We start from the raw sequence: 21,944 nt of genomic DNA, 5'->3' as shown, positions 1-21,944 counted from the left end.
ATTTGTTTCATGATCTGCTTAACAATAGCGGAATGATGGCCATTTTAAGGCCGAAAATGCATCAAAATCACGTATTTTCACAATTCCAGAACCGGATCTCAGTCATGCATGGATGGATTTTGTTCAGATTTAGCACAATGTGTTGTACATATGCAGGTGCATTTCGGTCATGATCTGCTTTGAATGTATATGTCACTCAAATATGAACGGAACGGGGACGTGTCATTGACAATGACTTGTTGCATATTAGCTATAGCATTGCACACAATACTTTTTTGCATATTAGCTATAGCATTACACACAATACTTTTTGCATATTAGCTTTAGCATAGCACACAATACTTTTTGCATATTAGCTATAGCATTACACACAATACTTTTTGTATATTAGCTATAGCATAGCACACAATACTTTTTGCATATTAGCTATAGCATTGCACACAATACTTTTTGCATATTAGCTATAGCATAGCACACAATACTTTTTGCATATTAGCTATAGCATTACACACAATACTTTTTGCATATTAGCTATAGCATTACACACAATACTTTTTGCATACTAGCTATAGGATTGCACACAATACTTTTTGCATATTAGCTATAGCATTACACACAATACTTTTTGCATATTAGCTATAGCATTACACACAATACTTTTTGCATATTAGCTATAGGATTGCACACAATACTTTTTGCATATTAGCTATAGCATTACACACAATACTTTTTGTATATTAGCTATAACATAGCACACAATACTTTTTTGCATATTAGCTATAATAGCATTGCACACAATACTTTTTGCATATTAGCTATAGCATTACACACAATACTTTTTGCATATTAGCTATAGCATTGCACACAATACTTTTTGCATATTAGCTATAGCATTACACACAATACTTTTTGCATATTAGCTATAGCATTACACACAATACTTTTTGCACATTAGCTATAGCATTACACACAATACTTTTTGCATATTAGCTATAGCATTGCACACAATACTTTTTGCATATTAGCTATAGCATTGCACACAATACTTTTTGCATATTAGCTATAGCATTACACACAATACTTTTTGCATATTAGCTATAGCATAGCACACAATACTTTTTGCATATTAGCTATAGCATTACACACAATACTTTTTGCATATTAGCTATAGCATTGCACACAATACTTTTTGCATATTAGCTATAGCATTGCACACAATACTTTTTGCATATTAGCTATAGCATTGCACACAATACTTTTTGCATATTAGCTATAGCATTACACACAATACTTTTTGCATACTGGCTATAGCATTGCACACAATACTTTTTGCATATTAGCTATAGCATTACACACAATACTTTTTGCATATTAGCTATAGCATTGCACACAATACTTTTTGCATATTAGCTATAGCATTGCACACAATACTTTTTGCATATTAGCTATAGCATTACACACAATACTTTTTGCATATTAGCTATAGCATTACACACAATACTTTTTGCATATTAGCTATAGCATTACACACAATACTTTTTGCATACTGGCTATAGCATTGCACACAATACTTTTTGCATATTAGCTATAGCATTGCACACAATACTTTTTGCATACTAGCTATAGCATAGCACTCAATACTTTTTGCATATTAGCTATAGCATTGCACACAATACTTTTTGCATATTAGCTATAGCATTACACACAATACTTTTTGCACATTAGCTATAGCATAGCACACAATACTTTTTGCATATTAGCTATAGCATAGCACACAATACTTTTTGCATATTAGCTATAGCATTGCACACAATACTTTTTGCATATTAGCTATAGCATTACACACAATACTTTTTGCATACTAGCTATAGCATTGCACACAATACTTTTTGCATATTAGCTATAGCATAGCACTCAATACTTTTTGCATATTAGCTATAGCATTACACACAATACTTTTTGCATATTAGCTATAGCATTGCACACAATACTTTTTGCATATTAGCTATAGCATTACACACAATACTTTTTGCATATTAGCTATAGCATAGCACACAATACTTTTTGCATATTAGCTATAGCATAGCACACAATACTTTTTGCATATTAGCTATAGCATTGCACACAATACTTTTTGCATATTAGCTATAGCATTACACACAATACTTTTTGCATATTAGCTATAGCATTGCACACAATACTTTTTTGCATATTAGCTATAGCATTACACACAATACTTTTTGCATATTAGCTTTAGCATAGCACACAATACTTTTTGCATATTAGCTATAGCATTACACACAATACTTTTTGTATATTAGCTATAGCATAGCACACAATACTTTTTGCATATTAGCTATAGCATTGCACACAATACTTTTTGCATATTAGCTATAGCATAGCACACAATACTTTTTGCATATTAGCTATAGCATTACACACAATACTTTTTGCATATTAGCTATAGCATTACACACAATACTTTTTGCATACTAGCTATAGGAATGCACACAATACTTTTTGCATATTAGCTATAGCATTACACACAATACTTTTTGCATATTAGCTATAGCATTACACACAATACTTTTTGCATATTAGCTATAGGATTGCACACAATACTTTTTGCATATTAGCTATAGCATTACACACAATACTTTTTGTATATTAGCTATAACATAGCACACAATACTTTTTTGCATATTAGCTATAATAGCATTGCACACAATACTTTTTGCATATTAGCTATAGCATTACACACAATACTTTTTGCATATTAGCTATAGCATTGCACACAATACTTTTTGCATATTAGCTATAGCATTACACACAATACTTTTTGCATATTAGCTATAGCATTACACACAATACTTTTTGCACATTAGCTATAGCATTACACACAATACGTTTTGCATATTAGCTATAGCATTGCACACAATACTTTTTGCATATTAGCTATAGCATTGCACACAATACTTTTTGCATATTAGCTATAGCATTACACACAATACTTTTTGCATATTAGCTATAGCATAGCACACAATACTTTTTGCATATTAGCTATAGCATTACACACAATACTTTTTGCATATTAGCTATAGCATTGCACACAATACTTTTTGCATATTAGCTATAGCATTGCACACAATACTTTTTGCATATTAGCTATAGCATTGCACACAATACTTTTTGCATATTAGCTATAGCATTACACACAATACTTTTTGCATACTGGCTATAGCATTGCACACAATACTTTTTGCATATTAGCTATAGCATTACACACAATACTTTTTGCATATTAGCTATAGCATTGCACACAATACTTTTTGCATATTAGCTATAGCATTGCACACAATACTTTTTGCATATTAGCTATAGCATTACACACAATACTTTTTGCATATTAGCTATAGCATTACACACAATACTTTTTGCATATTAGCTATAGCATTACACACAATACTTTTTGCATACTGGCTATAGCATTGCACACAATACTTTTTGCATATTAGCTATAGCATTGCACACAATACTTTTTCATTACTGGCTATAGCATTGCACACAATACTTTTTGCATACTGGCTATAGCATTGCACACAATACTTTTTGCATATTAGCTATAGCATTGCACACAATACTTTTTGCATATTAGCTATAGCATTACACACAATACTTTTTGCATATTAGCTATAGCATTACACACAATACTTTTTGCATATTAGCTATAGCATTGCACACAATACTTTTTGCATACTGGCTATAGCATTGCACACAATACTTTTTGTATATTAGCTATAGCATTACACACAATACTTTTTGCATATTAGCTACAGCATTACACACAATACTTTTTGCATATTAGCTATAGCATTACACACAATACTTTTTGCATATTAGCTATAGCATTACACACAATACTTTTTGCATCTTAGCTATAGCATTGCACACAATACTTTTTGCATATTAGCTATAGCATTGCACACAATACTTTTTGCATACTGGCTATAGCATTACACACAATACTTTTTGCATATTAGCTATAGCATTACACACAATACTTTTTGCATACTGGCTATAGCATTACACACAATACTTTTTGCATATTAGCTATAGCATTGCACACAATACTTTTTGCATACTGGCTATAGCATTACACACAATACTTTTTGCATATTAGCTATAGCATTACACACAATACTTTTTGCATATTAGCTATAGCATTACACACAATACTTTTTGCATATTAGCTATAGCATTGCACACAATACTTTTTGCATATTAGCTATAGCATTACACACAATACTTTTTGCTTATTAGCTATAGCATTGCACACAATACTTTTTGCATATTTGATTTGATATAGCACCAAGCAATACTATATTTGCTTTTTGTAACCAGACAATACTTTTTGCATATTTGATTTGATATAGCACCAAGCAATACTTTATTTGCTGTTTGTAACCAGACAATACTTTTTGAATATACTTTTTCCTATACATTGCGCCCAATAAGTATTATGTCAAAAGGAAAACAGCCACTGAAGCATGTCTAAGAAATTACACTAGATAACAGGGCGGAAGGAAAAAATCCAAGTTGTTTTCAAACTTTCCAAATAAAAACTGAAAAGACAGTCAAGTCTTATTCTAAACCAGGCATTACTGATGTAGGTTGTCATACAATATGGAGATTGTGCTGTACATTTACATCAAGTCTGTCCAAGAATACATTAACAAGAAAGAAAAGAAGGAGAAAAGAAGCACAGGAAACCTTTCATAATTATTCTTACCAGAAGAGATAGTCTTAGAGGAAGATATTGTAGTTGTACTAGAAGTATTAGGTGCAGAAGAGACACTAGTGGTTGTTTGTGCTTTCTTTACTCTAATGATGTTAGATGTTTTACTTTTAGACTGTGTAGCCAATTTACTAGTGGATGTCTTACTAGTAGATACACTAGTACAAGCCACAGTGGATGCAGTGGTGCTAGTAGTTGTTGATGTAGCAGCAGTAGTAGCAGGTTTGTTCTTATTTGTGCTCTTACTTCTTTGATCAGCAGTCATGCGTTGAGAGGAGTTCAGTTTACTGGTAGTACCTAGGAGTCAGTAGAACAAGATGTGAATGTATTGATTCCCTGCTGAGTCAAATGTATTGTACAAGATGCAATTACATTAAACATTAAACATACACACTCTACATATAGGAAATGAAACAAATTCTGTGATAACGTAATAACTACTACAAAAACCTTCAGTTTATATCATAAATAATAAAATAAAATATTTCCAGTACCTGTCTTTCCTTTAATCAATATAACACCAAGATTAGTTAATGACTAACAGTTATAAAATAATCCTTATGAGGTACAATCAAGTAAGTACTTTGTATTTAAAGGAGTGTTTCAACGTTACAGATACATGTATAGTCAATTATGAAAATGAAAGGCTATTAGTTAGTCCCATATACCATGTGTAAGTGCAAATCATTTGGTATTATCTGCATTTTTGTGACAACAGTTTAAAATAAATAAGTTTTCATGCCGTGTTAGATATTTACTTACTACTTCTATGGTGAGGTATTAGTGAACGCCCTTTGGGTTTTTTCTCTGGTGAAAGTAACATTGAAAAAGAAGATGGTGAGTTACTTGGGTACAGTTATTTATACACAGACTTATGAATATTACACATGAGACATTAGAAAAGTGAAGGAAATGTCTAAACCTAACTCCAAGTATGGTATATATTGTGAATTAGGCAAAGCAAAAAAGCATCTGTCAAGTTATTGAACATAAAGTGTTTCTGTCTGTCAAAGGAAAACCATTCATTGTCAATCAAGCTGTTGTCACTTTGAACAGCACAGCACTGCGTAAATAATTGCATAGACCCGCTTCGTTGTTAGAGGGCATAACTTATAGGAAAGGTGTATTTCCAGTCTGGTGTAGTACAAATTAGTTACATTTGTACCTGAACTGCTACAATTTTCTTTGAAATGAAACAATTTTTTTTATTTACCACCATCTACAGTATAGGTTCAAAAGCATAAATGCACATTTTTTTGTAGGAATACATACATTCATGTAAATTAAACATAATTTTGATATTTTAGATTATCCTAGTATTATACACAGAAGTATCAAATTAGCCATCAATTTGGTAAACCACACTCAACACAGCAGTTGGTCAAGGTCTAGTTCATTACTTGTTAGGAAATCTTGTGAATTAAATTTCAAACATGATTGGGTGTCATGTCTACATCTCCGGTTTCGTCTTAGTTACAGCATATAAACCATACAGGCAGCTTAATCTATAGTCAATTTGTCACATACTAGTATTCAAATATGTTGGTTCTTTGATCTCATAAACAATGCCATAATCTTAGCAGTAAATGGCAGTCAGGATCATGTTTAGAATAAGAGCCGCCAGCTTGTTTTTGCCCCTCACGTTTAGAATGAGAGCCGCCAGCTTGTTTTTGCCCCTCACGTTTAGAATAAGAGCCGCCAGCTTATTTTTGCCCCTCATGTTTAGAATAAGAGCCGCCAGCTTGTTTTTGCCCCTCATGTTTAGAATAAGAGCCGCCAGCTTGTTTTTGCCCCTCATGTTTAGAATGAGAGCCGCCAGCTTGTTTTTGCCCCTCACGTTTAGAATAAGAGCCGCCAGCTTATTTTTGCCCCTCATGTTTAGAATAAGAGCCGCCAGCTTGTTTTTGCCCCTCATGTTTAGAATAAGAGCCGCCAGCTTGTTTTTGCCCCTCATGTTTAGAATAAGAGCCGCCAGCTTGTTTTTGCCCCTCATGTTTAGAATAAGAGCCGCCAGCTTGTTTTTGCCCCTCACGTTTAGAATAAGAGCCGCCAGCTTGTTTTTGCCCCTCACGTTTAGAATAAGAGCCGCCAGCTTGTTTTTGCCCCTCATGTTTAGAATAAGAGCCGTCAGCTTGTTTTTGCCCCTCATGTTTAGAATAAGAGCCGCCAGCTTGTTTTTGCCCCTCATGTTTAGAATAAGAGCCGTCAGCTTGTTTTTGCCCCTCATGTTTAGAATAAGAGCCGCCAGCTTGTTTTTGCCCCTCACGTTTAGAATAAGAGCCGTCAGCTTGTTTTTACCCCTCCGTTTAGAATAAGAGCCGCCAGCTTATTTTTGCCCCTCATGTTTAGAATAAGAGCCGCCAGCTTGTTTTTGCCCCTCATGTTTAGAATAAGAGCCGCCAGCTTGTTTTTGCCCCTCACGTTTAGAATAAGAGCCGTCAGCTTATTTTTGCCCCTCACGTTTAGAATAAGAGCCGCCAGCTTGTTTTTGCCCCTCATGTTTAGAATAAGAGCCGCCAGCTTATTTTTGCCCCTCACGTTTAGAATAAGAGCCGCCAGCTTGTTTTTGCCCCTCACATTTAGAATAAGAGCCGTCAGCTTGTTTTTGCCCCTCACATTTAGAATAAGAGCCGCCAGCTTATTTTTGCCCCTCATGTTTAGAATAAGAGCCGCCAGCTTGTTTTTGCCCCTCATGTTTAGAATAAGAGCCGCCAGCTTGTTTTTGCCCCTCATGTTTAGAATAAGAGCCGCCAGCTTATTTTTGCCCCTCATGTTTAGAATAAGAGCCGCCAGCTTATTTTTGCCCCTCATGTTTAGAATAAGAGCCGCCAGCTTATTTTTGCCCCTCACGTTTAGAATAAGAGCCGCCAGCTTGTGTTTGCCCCTCATGTTTAGAATAAGAGCCGCCAGCTTATTTTTGCCCCTCATGTTTAGAATAAGAGCCGCCAGCTTGTTTTTGCCCCTCGCGTTTAGAATAAGAGCCGCCAGCTTGTTTTTGCCCCTCATGTTTAGAATAAGAGCCCTCAGCTTATTTTTGCCCCTCACATTTAGAATAAGAGCCACCAGCTTGTTTTTGCCCCTCACGTTTAGAATAAGAGCCGCCAGCTTGTTTTTGCCCCTCACGTTTAGAATGAGAGCCGCCAGCTTGTTTTTGCCCCTCATGTTTAGAATAAGAGCCCTCAGCTTATTTTTGCCCCTCACGTTTAGAATAAGAGCCGCCAGCTTGTTTTTGCCTCTCACGTTTAGAATAAGAGCCGCCAGCTTGTTTTTGCCCCTCACGTTTAGAATAAGAGCCGCCAGCTTGTTTTTGCCCCTCACGTTTAGAATAAGAGCCGCCAGCTTGTTTTTGCCCCTCACGTTTAGAATAAGAGCCGCCAGCTTGTTTTTGCCCCTCATGTTTAGAATAAGAGCCGCCAGCTTGTTTTTGCCCCTCATGTTTAGAATAAGAGCCGCCAGCTTGTTTTTGCCCCTCACGTTTAGAATAAGAGCCGCCAGCTTGTTTTTGCCCCTCATGTTTAGAATAAGAGCCGCCAGCTTATTTTTGCCCCTCATGTTTAGAATAAGAGCCGCCAGCTTGTTTTTGCCTCTCACCTTTAGAATAAGAGCCGCCAGCTTGTTTTTGCCCCTCACGTTTAGAATAAGAGCCGCCAGCTTGTTTTTGCCCCTCATGTTTAGAATAAGAGCCGCCAGCTTATTTTTGCCCCTCACGTTTAGAATAAGAGCCGCCAGCTTGTTTTTGCCCCTCACGTTTAGAATAAGAGCCGCCAGCTTGTTTTTGCCCCTCACGTTTAGAATAAGAGCCGCCAGCTTGTTTTTGCCCCTCACGTTTAGAATAAGAGCCGCCAGCTTGTTTTTGCCCCTCATGTTTAGAATAAGAGCCGCCAGCTTGTTTTTGCCCCTCATGTTTAGAATAAGAGCCGCCAGCTTGTTTTTGCCCCTCACGTTTAGAATAAGAGCCGCCAGCTTGTTTTTGCCCCTCATGTTTAGAATAAGAGCCGCCAGCTTATTTTTGCCCCTCATGTTTAGAATAAGAGCCGCCAGCTTGTTTTTGCCTCTCACCTTTAGAATAAGAGCCGCCAGCTTGTTTTTGCCCCTCACGTTTAGAATAAGAGCCGCCAGCTTGTTTTTGCCCCTCATGTTTAGAATAAGAGCCGCCAGCTTATTTTTGCCCCTCACGTTTAGAATAAGAGCCGCCAGCTTGTTTTTGCCCCTCACGTTTAGAATAAGAGCCGTCAGCTTGTTTTTGCCCCTCACGTTTAGAATAAGAGCCGCCAGCTTATTTTTGCCCCTCATGTTTAGAATAAGAGCCGCCAGGTTGTTTTTGCCCCTCATGTTTAGAATAAGAGCCGCCAGCTTGTTTTTGCCCCTCACGTTTAGAATAAGAGCCGCCAGCTTATTTTTGCCCCTCATGTTTAGAATAAGAGCCGCCAGCTTATTTTTGCCCCTCATGTTTAGAATAAGAGCCGTCAGCTTATTTTTGCCCCTCACGTTTAGAATAAGAGCCGCCAGCTTGTTTTTGCCCCTCACGTTTAGAATAAGAGCCGCCAGCTTATTTTTGCCCCTCATGTTTAGAATAAGAGCTGCCAGCTTGTTTTTGCCCCTCACGTTTAGAATAAGAGCCGCCAGCTTATTTTTGCCCCTCATGTTTAGAATAAGAGCCGCCAGCTTGTTTTTGCCCCTCATGTTTAGAATAAGAGCCGCCAGCTTGTTTTTGCCCCTCACGTTTAGAATAAGAGCCGCCAGCTTGTTTTTGCCCCTCACGTTTAGAATAAGAGCCGCCAGCTTGTTTTTGCCCCTCATGTTTAGAATAAGAGCCGTCAGCTTGTTTTTGCCCCTCATGTTTAGAATAAGAGCCGCCAGCTTGTTTTTGCCCCTCATGTTTAGAATAAGAGCCGTCAGCTTGTTTTTGCCCCTCATGTTTAGAATAAGAGCCGCCAGCTTGTTTTTGCCCCTCACGTTTAGAATAAGAGCCGTCAGCTTGTTTTTACCCCTCACGTTTAGAATAAGAGCCGCCAGCTTATTTTTGCCCCTCATGTTTAGAATAAGAGCCGCCAGCTTGTTTTTGCCCCTCATGTTTAGAATAAGAGCCGCCAGCTTGTTTTTGCCCCTCACGTTTAGAATAAGAGCCGTCAGCTTATTTTTGCCCCTCACGTTTAGAATAAGAGCCGCCAGCTTGTTTTTGCCCCTCATGTTTAGAATAAGAGCCGCCAGCTTATTTTTGCCCCTCACGTTTAGAACAAGAGCCGCCAGCTTGTTTTTGCCCCTCACATTTAGAATAAGAGCCGTCAGCTTGTTTTTGCCCCTCACATTTAGAATAAGAGCCGCCAGCTTATTTTTGCCCCTCATGTTTAGAATAAGAGCCGCCAGCTTGTTTTTGCCCCTCATGTTTAGAATAAGAGCCGCCAGCTTGTTTTTGCCCCTCATGTTTAGAATAAGAGCCGCCAGCTTATTTTTGCCCCTCATGTTTAGAATAAGAGCCGCCAGCTTATTTTTGCCCCTCATGTTTAGAATAAGAGCCGCCAGCTTATTTTTGCCCCTCACGTTTAGAATAAGAGCCGCCAGCTTGTGTTTGCCCCTCATGTTTAGAATAAGAGCCGCCAGCTTATTTTTGCCCCTCATGTTTAGAATAAGAGCCGCCAGCTTGTTTTTGCCCCTCGCGTTTAGAATAAGAGCCGCCAGCTTGTTTTTGCCCCTCATGTTTAGAATAAGAGCCCTCAGCTTATTTTTGCCCCTCACGTTTAGAATAAGAGCCACCAGCTTGTTTTTGCCCCTCACGTTTAGAATAAGAGCCGCCAGCTTGTTTTTGCCCCTCACGTTTAGAATGAGAGCCGCCAGCTTGTTTTTGCCCCTCATGTTTAGAATAAGAGCCCTCAGCTTATTTTTGCCCCTCACGTTTAGAATAAGAGCCGCCAGCTTGTTTTTGCCTCTCACGTTTAGAATAAGAGCCGCCAGCTTGTTTTTGCCCCTCACGTTTAGAATAAGAGCCGCCAGCTTGTTTTTGCCCCTCACGTTTAGAATAAGAGCCGCCAGCTTGTTTTTGCCCCTCACGTTTAGAATAAGAGCCGCCAGCTTGTTTTTGCCCCTCATGTTTAGAATAAGAGCCGCCAGCTTGTTTTTGCCCCTCATGTTTAGAATAAGAGCCGCCAGCTTGTTTTTGCCCCTCACGTTTAGAATAAGAGCCGCCAGCTTGTTTTTGCCCCTCATGTTTAGAATAAGAGCCGCCAGCTTATTTTTGCCCCTCATGTTTAGAATAAGAGCCGCCAGCTTGTTTTTGCCTCTCACCTTTAGAATAAGAGCCGCCAGCTTGTTTTTGCCCCTCACGTTTAGAATAAGAGCCGCCAGCTTGTTTTTGCCTCTCACGTTTAGAATAAGAGCCGCCAGCTTGTTTTTGCCCCTCACGTTTAGAATAAGAGCCGCCAGCTTGTTTTTGCCCCTCATGTTTAGAATAAGAGCCGCCAGCTTGTTTTTGCCCCTCATGTTTAGAATAAGAGCCGCCAGCTTGTTTTTGCCCCTCATGTTTAGAATAAGAGCCGCCAGCTTGTTTTTGCCCCTCATGTTTAGAATAAGAGCCGCCAGCTTATTTTTGCCCCTCACGTTTAGAATAAGAGCCGCCAGCTTGTTTTTGCCCCTCACGTTTAGAATAAGAGCCGTCAGCTTGTTTTTGCCCCTCACGTTTAGAATAAGAGCCGCCAGCTTATTTTTGCCCCTCATGTTTAGAATAAGAGCCGCCAGCTTGTTTTTGCCCCTCATGTTTAGAATAAGAGCCGCCAGCTTGTTTTTGCCCCTCACGTTTAGAATAAGAGCCGCCAGCTTATTTTTGCCCCTCATGTTTAGAATAAGAGCCGCCAGCTTATTTTTGCCCCTCATGTTTAGAATAAGAGCCGTCAGCTTATTTTTGCCCCTCACGTTTAGAATAAGAGCCGCCAGCTTGTTTTTGCCCCTCACGTTTAGAATAAGAGCCGCCAGCTTATTTTTGCCCCTCATGTTTAGAATAAGAGCCGCCAGCTTGTTTTTGCCCCTCACGTTTAGAATAAGAGCCGCCAGCTTATTTTTGCCCCTCATGTTTAGAATAAGAGCCGCCAGCTTGTTTTTGCCCCTCACGTTTAGAATAAGAGCCGCCAGCTTATTTTTGCCCCTCACGTTTAGAATAAGAGCCGCCAGCTTATTTTTGCCCCTCATGTTTAGAATAAGAGCCGCCAGCTTATTTTTGCCCCTCATGTTTAGAATAAGAGCCGCCAGCTTGTTTTTGCCCCTCATGTTTAGAATAAGAGCCGCCAGCTTGTTTTTGCCCCTCATGTTTAGAATGAGAGCCGCCAGCTTGTTTTTGCCCCTCATGTTTAGAATAAGAGCCGCCAGCTTGTTTTTGTCCCTCATGTTTAGAATAAGAGCCGCCAGCTTATTTTTGCCCCTCATGTTTAGAATAAGAGCCGCCAGCTTGTTTTTGCCCCTCATGTTTAGAATAAGAGCCGCCAGCTTGTTTTTGCCCATCACGTTTAGAATAAGAGCCGCCAGCTTATTTTTGCCCCTCATGTTTAGAATAAGAGCCGCCAGCTTATTTTTGCCCCTCATGTTTAGAATAAGAGCCGTCAGCTTATTTTTGCCCCTCACGTTTAGAATAAGAGCCGCCAGCTTGTGTTTGCCCCTCATGTTTAGAATAAGAGCCGCCAGCTTATTTTTGCCCCTCATGTTTAGAATAAGAGCCGCCAGCTTATTTTTGCCCCTTGCGTTTAGAATAAGAGCCGCCAGCTTATTTTTGCCCCTCATGTTTAGAATAAGAGCCGCCAGCTTGTTTTTGCCCATCACGTTTAGAATAAGAGCCGCCAGCTTATTTTTGCCCCTCATGTTTAGAATAAGAGCCGCCAGCTTATTTTTGCCCCTCACGTTTAGAATAAGAGCCGTCAGCTTATTTTTGCCCCTCACGTTTAGAATAAGAGCCGCCAGCTTGTGTTTGCCCCTCATGTTTAGAATAAGAGCCGCCAGCTTATTTTTGCCCCTCATGTTTAGAATAAGAGCCGCCAGCTTATTTTTGCCCCTTGCGTTTAGAATAAGAGCCGCCAGCTTATTTTTGCCCCTCATGTTTAGAATAAGAGCCGCCAGCTTATTTTTGCCCCTCATGTTTAGAATAAGAGCCGCCAGCTTGTTTTTGCCCCTCATGTTTAGAATAAGAGCCGCCAGCTTGTTTTTGCCCCTCATGTTTAGAATAAGAGCCGCCAGCTTGTTTTTGCCCCTCATGTTTAGAATGAGAGCCGCCAGCTTGTTTTTGCCCCTCATGTTTAGAATAAGAGCCGCCAGCTTGTTTTGTCCCTTATGTTTAGAATAAGAGCCGCCAGCTTGTTTTTGCCCCTCATGTATAGAATGAGAGCCGCCAGCTTGTTTTTGCCCCTCACGTTTAGAATAAGAGCCGCCAGCTTGTTTTTGCCCCTCATGTTTAGAATACGAGCCGCCAGCTTATTTTTGCCCCTCATGTTTAGAATAAGAGCCGCCAGCTTGTTTTTGCCCCTCATGTTTAGAATAAGAGCCGCCAGCTTGTTTTTGCCCCTCATGTTTAGAATAAGAGCCGCCAGCTTGTTTTTGCCCCTCATGTTTAGAATGAGAGCCACCAGCTTGTTTTTGCCCCTCATGTTTAGAATAAGAGCCGCCAGCTTGTTTTTGCCCCTCATGTTTAGAATGAGAGCCGCCAGCTTGTTTTTGCCCCTCACGTTTAGAATAAGAGCCACCAGCTTGTTTTTGCCCCTCATGTTTAGAATAAGAGCCGCCAGCTTATTTTTGCCCCTCATGTTTAGAATAAGAGCCGCCAGCTTGTTTTTGCCCCTCATGTTTAGAATAAGAGCCGCCAGCTTGTTTTTGCCCCTCATGTTTAGAATGAGAGCCGCCAGCTTGTTTTTGCCCGTCATGTTTAGAATAAGAGCCGCCAGCTTATTTTTGCCCCTCACGTTTAGAATAAGAGCCGCCAGCTTGTTTTTGCCCCTCACGTTTAGAATGAGAGCCGCCAGCTTGTTTTTGCCCCTCATGTTTAGAATAAGAGCCCTCAGCTTATTTTTGCCCCTCACGTTTAGAATAAGAGCCGCCAGCTTGTTTTTGCCCCTCATGTTTAGAATAAGAGCCGCCAGCTTGTTTTTGCCCCTCACGTTTAGAATAAGAGCCGCCAGCTTATTTTTGCCCCTCACGTTTAGAATAAGAGCCGCCAGCTTATTTTTGCCCCTCACGTTTAGAATAAGAGCCGCCAGCTTATTTTTGCCCCTCATGTTTAGAATAAGAGCCGCCAGCTTGTTTTTGCCCCTCATGTTTAGAATAAGAGCCGCCAGCTTGTTTTTGCCCCTCACGTTTAGAATAAGAGCCCTCAGCTTATTTTTGCCCCTCATGTAGTGTTCCATTCTCTACTGTTATGTTCACTATTATCCTAACCCATGCTAAATTTGAGGGGTTAAACAAGTCTTCTGTCTCTTTCGCTCTCAATGAGGTCTTGGCACCTATTTGCATCTGATGCCCATTAAAATCATTTTACTTTTTACCAGCCTTGATAGATATGATATATTAATGCAATTTATTAGCATGGACCTTTATACTGTATTTTCGCCTGGAATTAATTTTCACTATTTTCGATGAAGGAATAATTCAGTGAAAATACAATCCAGTAAATATACCTTTTTCCTATATTTTACATTCAACCCATCAAAAATTAGTAAAAATAAATTCCATTAAAAAACACCCAAAGTCTTTTCAGCAAAAAATTAATTCCAGCTAAAATGAAGTATTTGACATTATACAAGACATATGATATTTATACACTTATCATTTGAAATAGAAACTATTTTCAGGCAAAACGTAACCATATAAGTGCACTAAATAAAATGGCATTCAATGAGGCATGCTTTATCAAATCATGAAATTATATTCCAAGTTTTTCTGTAACCTGGTAAACAAAATGATTTTATAGTAAAATAATAATATTGTAAACTACTATAATGCAAAGATACAGTTAATCTCACAACTAGTAAAAGCTTTGTATTACGTAAAATTATCTGTAAATAACATCGTCCACTATAACTGCTGTAGTAGCAATAACAATACAGAGTGGTATACAATTTGGTACATTAGAGGAGCAGTACAGAAACGTTTTCCCAAAACTGACTTTATGCAATCTAATTTGTTATATAGCATTGATAGATGATGCTTGAAGTGTCTACATCAAAGACAGATTCACTTTGACAGAACAGCAACAAGTTTTGAGATTAACTGCATCAACAGAAAAGTGAACACCATGAATGAGAAACAAAGCTTACTTTGTAGCCTAGGTGAAGGTGGAATGATATTACCAGCACCACCAGTGGTGAGCTTAGGCAATGATGACCTTCTTGACAATGAACCCTTTGATATGTCAGATTTAATTGATATGTCAGAAGTAATGCTAGATGAACTACCTCTTCTTTCACCCATTCTACTACCAAACACAGGTTTGCTGGATGGCTGACTGGATTTCTGACTACTTGGTTTCTGACCTGTAACGAACATTGCATTCAAATTCATATCAAACAAAGTTGATTTTCTTTAGTATATATGATAAAAGCAGTACACATGCCAGCAGCATTCCTGAATCCTATCACTGCAAAATTCCTGTTATTTCCCGAAGCTATAAGCAGTGATAGTGTGGCCTAAAATTAAGACATAAATTAGTATCAAAAAATAAAAAAACAGTAGGCCAGCAATGTAATTCTGGTAAATGGTTGGGATAATCAATTCTGAAGATGTTTTTAATTCTCCAAAACACTTGAATATAACCAAATAATAAAGGTGTGAATCAGTAAAATAAAGGTACATATAGATACATGCAACAAATCAAAGAGATTGGAAAACACTATTGCTTGCAATATTTCCAACTTAGATATCCTGAGTAAGTAAGCCATTTGCACTGTTCGTTATAGCTCACATCATTGTATAATTGAAATACCATTGAATAAAACATTAATATATAATAATGAATCAATTCAACTATTTGTAATCCTATCCATGTAATTTGGATTTGGAATTTTATAATCTGTGTAAATGAGCAAAAATAAACTACAAAAATAATATTATTATATTTTTGGTGGAAATATATTATTCATATCAAACAATTTTCTATTTTCAAAATTCCAGCAAAAATATCACATACATACTACGAAACAAGCACATCCACAAATCTATTTTAGAAAACAAAACACAAAGATGTGTAACTTCAGAGGTTGTGCAAATGGCTGACTGTTAATGCAATTCACCTGTGCAGGTTTACATGATTATGCAAATATTACCTGCGCAAAAAAACAAAACATGATAACAGTGCAAAAGGCAGAGAAAGAAGAGAGGGAAAACAAACACAACAGCAACACAAATACAAGAACATTACACAAGTTAGTTAGTCAGGTAGCCGTCTTCATTTGGCAAGTGAAGGTACAATCTTACACCATTTTAATAAATAACTTTAGTAGTATGCCCAACAAAGCCAGAAAACATGCAAGATACAATCCAGTCATTAACTTTTAAATTAAAAAAAAATCACAAACACAAAATACTGGTAGTTTTCAAAATCGGTGAATTTTGGGAAAAGGACAAAATATAAGTACCGGTACACCCTGTTAATAAATAAGATTGTAGAGATATTTAAATTAGATAGAATGCGATTTTGATTTGAATTGGACAAATGTTTATTTCTGCTATGGTTTTAACAGTTTTGTTAAAATTTTGTACAACATTCATTGTTGAACTAAAAAGGATTCATTTATAAAAACATTTACTTCCAAGCCAATTAAATTACATGTACTTTAATCTTGTGGACTCGCTTGTTATCATTTGAATGTATTCACTTCCCAGCCAATTAGATCAGTTGTCTCATGGAATCACTTTTCAGCCTGATAGATTACTTGTCACTTGGATTTATTTACTTTGAAATAATTTATTTACTTGTTTTGTGGAGAAATTTTGTAACAAATCAGAATATTCCTACCAAATTATTCTCGCATATAATATTAGATGTTACAGCATAGACAGAAATTGTTAATAAAAATGTTCCTCAAATGATATTAGGTTGAACACTGCAATTACTATTCACAATCATATTTACTCCATCCTGTTTTTGTAATGCAGAAAACATGTGCCAAAAGAATGAGGTTTTGATAAGAAACAAACATTTTTTTTTTTTTTTTATAATTCCAAAGATAATATCAGAATCCCCTTTCTGTAGTACATGTATGTGTTCATATTTTCTCCAGTATTTTTTGGCTACAAACAACAACAATAATAATAATAAGTGTTGTTGCGCTTTATACCCAAAAAATAAATGTCCAATAGTCGACAATGACAGTAAGCAAGTTGGGATTTCAACAATGAAGGCTGTACCTTAAAGTCAGGTTGAAATCGGCTTAGGGTTAAAAGTTCTATAAAGTTTCAGAATATAGTGAATTTGTTGGGGTGTATGGGGGGGGGGTTCTAAAAGTATCTTGTACCTCTTATTTCAGCCATGAGTGAACTACCCCTTATGATGGCTTGGAGATTGGCTGAGCTGGATACAGCACTACATGTACCTGCATGTAATGGATAGTAAATTATACAAGACATATAACAAGACAAAATAATACTCAACACAGAGATACAATAAAACAAGGAGTTCAAAATAAACTGTTGTGGGATGGAAAATTGACATAAAGATATTCCTTTCAGGGGGAAAGTTTACATTTTCACTGTTCATGCATTATTGAATGCCACTCCAGAGAAAATAGAGAAAAAAATAAAGTTCAAGTAAAAATAAATGAATACAGTCAAACAATAAGTTATAATGAGACACAAATAAAGATGGTGACATGTATCACATGGTATATTGTAATCAACTTGACTTACTGGAACACATGACTTGTTGGGGGTATCCTCGTTATTAAAAATAAACAAAATGTTTTATATAATAATATCATGTTCTTACCTGAGGTACTTTTAGTTAGTATATTTGAGGTAATTGTAGCATCCTCTGATTTCAGGCTCTTAATAGATGATATGCTTGATCTTCTTTCAGAATCTTCACCAAGTCTTGACTCGTTTAGCTCATCACCATCCTTCTCAGCCTTCTTCAAACTTGATCGCCGGCCAGTGTCAATCCGACTCTTCACTGTGGCAAAATTCAATTTCTGCGGCAAGATTGGAAGCTCAGTTCTCCTTCTTGGTGAGACCACACCTCCTCTGTCTTTAGGTTCTGTGGGTGAAGGAGGTTTCGTCGGAGATGAGAGTTTGCTTGTCCTCCAACTAGACGGAGTATATTTTGATTTTGGTTTGTTGTCAGCTGTCTCCTTGGTGACCGGACTATTCCGACCAGAATCTAAAGAGCCCTTTCTGAGCATGGGTCGCTTATCTATATTTTTCAATGTACGAGAAGCACTCCTTGGTTGCAGCGGAACATTCTTATCATTTTCATTGACTTTTGTGAGATTTCTTGGGGATTTAGCGTCTCTAACTTTTCTCTTCATTGGAGTATCTTTGTCACCAGAACCAGCAGATTTCGATTTTATTGAAGCTTTTTCCTTCTCTACTTTGATGTTGTCATTAGCCATCGTGCTACTAATGTCACTAGACATGCTAGTTGTGGAGTTCGTTGGAACAATTCCACTAACATCCAATTCTATGCATGGCATTGATATGTCATCTATTCCTGTCATATCCATAGTTTGATCATGCGCTACTGGTGAACTATTTGATAGAATGTCCACCACAGTCGGTTGAATCGCTGATGAAACTGCATTCACTTGTTGATCAGTCAACGTCATATCACTGAGAGTGGCAAGGTCATGACTACTTGTCTGACCTGATTTTTCTTTTAAAACCGGTTGTTTATCATCTTCTATTTCACAGGACGCAAGAACATCCAAGTTTACATGATCAAATTTAGTTTGCATTACAGCAATATCTGCAAGTTTATCGTCAGTTAAATCAATTGTTTCTATTTCGCTAGCATTATCATTTACAGAATTGTCAGTGTTCCTCTCTATATGCCCCTTGCTGTCAGACTCACAAGTCGCAAGAACATCCAAGTTTACATGATCAGTAGACATATCATCTACAGTGGTAAAGTCATGACTATCTGTCTCTTCTATTTCACAAGTCACATCAACATCTTTATCACCAATTAAATCAATTGTTTGTATTTCACTAGCATTACCATTTGCAGAATTGTCATTATTCTGCTCTATATGCCCCTTGCTGTCTGATTCACTACCACTCATATGGCTTTTGATTATGTCAAAAGATAACTGTTCGCTGAACTCAGACAGTCCAGATGCTAGTTCTAACTTTTCTATTCCATTTTCTACTTCATGTACATCCATTATACTAGTATTTGATTCATCCACAGAAGTACCTGCTATCGGTATTCCTGATTGTGTTTCCCTTTGAGTGGAATCCATTCCTACTTCCTCGATAACTGCAACTCTCTTCCTTGGGGGTGCACCATCCAAGCAGTCAGTCACATAGCAGTTTTTCAACAGCTTGTGTCTCTGATTTGTTACTCTGCCACGCCTACACTGTACAAATTCAAGATCTGGTGTGGAAGTGATTTCTGGAGGTACAGTGTAAAGATCAAGCGGAGGAATAGAAATAGGGTACAATGCATCTACAGCTTCTGCATCTTTCAGTTGTATTTTTTCGCCCATAAAAGTAAGAGGAGTTTCTGCAAATACCTGTGGTTTGTTCCCACCACTGTCTGTGTGTGATATGTCTGTCAAATCCAGAGTCTTGTCAAACTGTTCTTCTTGCGTTAAACTATTACAATCTGTATCAAAGCTAGTACTATTACAAGTCTTAGAGAATGTGGTATTATTACAAGAAAATGTGGAATCCTTGATGTCTACAGTAGTATTCAGCACAGTGTTGTCACTATTTGTTGCTCCTTGATTAAAAGAATCTTCTAAAATCTGAGTTACATTTGTATCCTTTTCATCTGGAGGCAGCTCATAAGTGCTATTCAAATCTTCTTGAATAACAGGAAGATTTTTTATTTTAGTGTCATCATTTTCTAATGAATAAGTTCTATCTAAATCTGGCTTACTTTGAGGAGTAATTGATTTTCTCTCTTGTATTGCAGGTAAGGATTTTTGATTTTTCTTAACTGTATTTTCTGATATTGTAGTTGCTTTGTCAGACCACGCTGAGGTCGAATGTGTTTTACTTTCAGCAGTTTTTCCAAACCTTGAAGAACTTGTATCACTTTTTCCTTTTTCTTTTACAGCAGTAACATTGCAAGCAGCACCATATGACTGAGAAAGTCTCCCAAATTTTGGAATGCCAGTAGAAGTAATCAGTTTACTTGTTTCTTTGGGTGGTGGAATTTTACTGTGAGGTTTTTTGTTGTTTTGCTGAGTTAAAGAAGGAAGGATATCTAAAGATGACGACAATGCAGCACCTGCTCCAGAACTACTGTCCTTTTTTAAGTGTGACACCTTGTAACTAAGCACAAGTATACCATGTTTTGGTTCACAAGTGAAATACTGGACTCCACCAACTTTACCATTGTGTTTTCCCACAGGCTCATCTAATGCAATACCACACCATTCACCTTTAGCAAATTTAGTCTTTCCCTTAAACTTTAAAATACCACTATTATAGCCTTGTACATTGACTCTGTCTCCAATAAGAAGAGATGCAACATCTGATGATGCAATGAGGGTTGTTGTCGTTGTTGTTGATGATGATGATGACGGCAATGATATTGTTCGAGGGGCTGGCAAGAAAGATCGCCTTGGTCTTTTAACTGGAAGACCAGTTTCTAACTGTGCAGAGGCCTGGAATATATAAATAGAAGATAATTATTACATTATATTGGGACCAAGATGTACAGATTTTATCATGTGCAGACAGTATAATTTTATTTCTATCAAACCCTTTATTATAGATACATGTACATGTACTCAATCCCCAAATTAAAAGACGGCGGTTGTGACAGGTTATGTTCAATATGGGTCTCATGCTATACGAATAATTTATTCATTTAAAAATACATTGTTTAAAGCGGGGGAACTGTTTCCCCTGCGCATGCGTCAGATGGCCATAGCGTGTCATTGTTTACAAACAGGCGTCTACCCAAGAGTCGTTGCGCAGGTGACGTCACTTCCACTTTAAATGAAAATTAAAAGTGTGCTGAACAATGGCCACAGCCCTGTAACTGGTCTATGATTTCCAGCCATAATCTATTTACGAATCCATGTTTAATTTGCAATGGGTTTAATTTATTCTAATATTGTGAATCAATAATTACCTTACAAAGCAAGTTTCTGACATTTATAAAACTTATCATAATCATAATCAATATTTATTTGGCTTAATTAACAATAGAAGATTACAAAATTATGTCCTGACTTTATTCTAACTTTGAACAAAGCATCTCACTTGTTTTAGACTGCATTTTATGGGAATCAAAAATTGAAAAATAATGTATCTGAGAGGTGAGATTGAACTCAGTATCATCACCATCATGTATATGCATGTTAAATGTCAGCATATTTTTTTGTTCAAATGAGTCTAGCGGTTACATTCACAAAACCACCATTACACATACAACAAATGTGGTAATGTATGATCTTTAATTAATTTGTTGTCTTTCAATTCAATTCCTTATTTAAAATAGTCTATACACAGGTAAAAGGAGCCAAAAGGGAGTAGTTGTTTCTATTTTCACTGTTTCCTTATACCAGTAGACTGGATAACAAGTCATTTGTGTGTGTCTGAGCAAATGGAGGGTAAACAGTATAGGTTACATAATAAATTTTAGAAGTCAAGACATTACACAGTTTGCTATGCATTATATTAAAGGTGTATGTAATGATATATATAAAAGATGACTGGAATCGATCTAGACATATGACAGACAAAAACAGGAACCAAGTACCAGAATGGTAAAAATACTTGGTGTATTTTCAACACAAAGATGACTACCAGTTGAACATCAATGTTGCTAAACTAATGTGTGCATCATAAGCATGTGTATGTGTAAAGCTTGAACAGCATTCATACCAGGCATGACAGAACAGCATTCATTAAAACAAAATGGCCACCAGTCAGCCACTACATGTATGTAATCAGACATGTATAATATAGTAATCTGTGTATGTACCAACTTTTAACAAAATCCATCAATGCA

At 37.7% G+C, this 21,944-nt stretch overlaps 1 protein-coding gene across 5 annotated transcripts in view; it reads right to left on the bottom strand.

Moving 5' to 3' along the window:
- Positions 1-21,944, bottom strand: part of LOC102800695 (uncharacterized) — an 83,300-nt gene that overhangs the window by 32,150 nt on the left and 29,206 nt on the right. Inside the window, exons 2-6 of one of the 5 annotated variants that reach the window (XM_085498149.1) lie at positions 17,745-20,589; positions 17,275-17,352; positions 15,079-15,294; positions 5,558-5,602; positions 4,790-5,092 (exon numbers count right to left, since the gene is read on the bottom strand). In XM_085498149.1, the coding sequence (XP_085354275.1) occupies positions 4,790-5,092; positions 5,558-5,602; positions 15,079-15,294; positions 17,275-17,352; positions 17,745-20,589 (3,487 nt within the window). The remainder of the gene's footprint in view (positions 1-4,789; positions 5,093-5,557; positions 5,603-15,078; positions 15,295-17,274; positions 17,353-17,744; positions 20,590-21,944) is intronic. The other 4 variants (XM_085498152.1, XM_085498150.1, XM_085498151.1 and 1 more) reach the window with 4 other exon arrangements.

This window comes from Saccoglossus kowalevskii, chromosome 4, assembly GCF_978046115.1.
Source record: "Saccoglossus kowalevskii chromosome 4, keSacKowa6.1, whole genome shotgun sequence".
Classification (NCBI taxonomy): Eukaryota; Metazoa; Hemichordata; class Enteropneusta; family Harrimaniidae; genus Saccoglossus; species Saccoglossus kowalevskii.
This window is presented reverse-complemented; position numbering and strand designations above follow the sequence as displayed.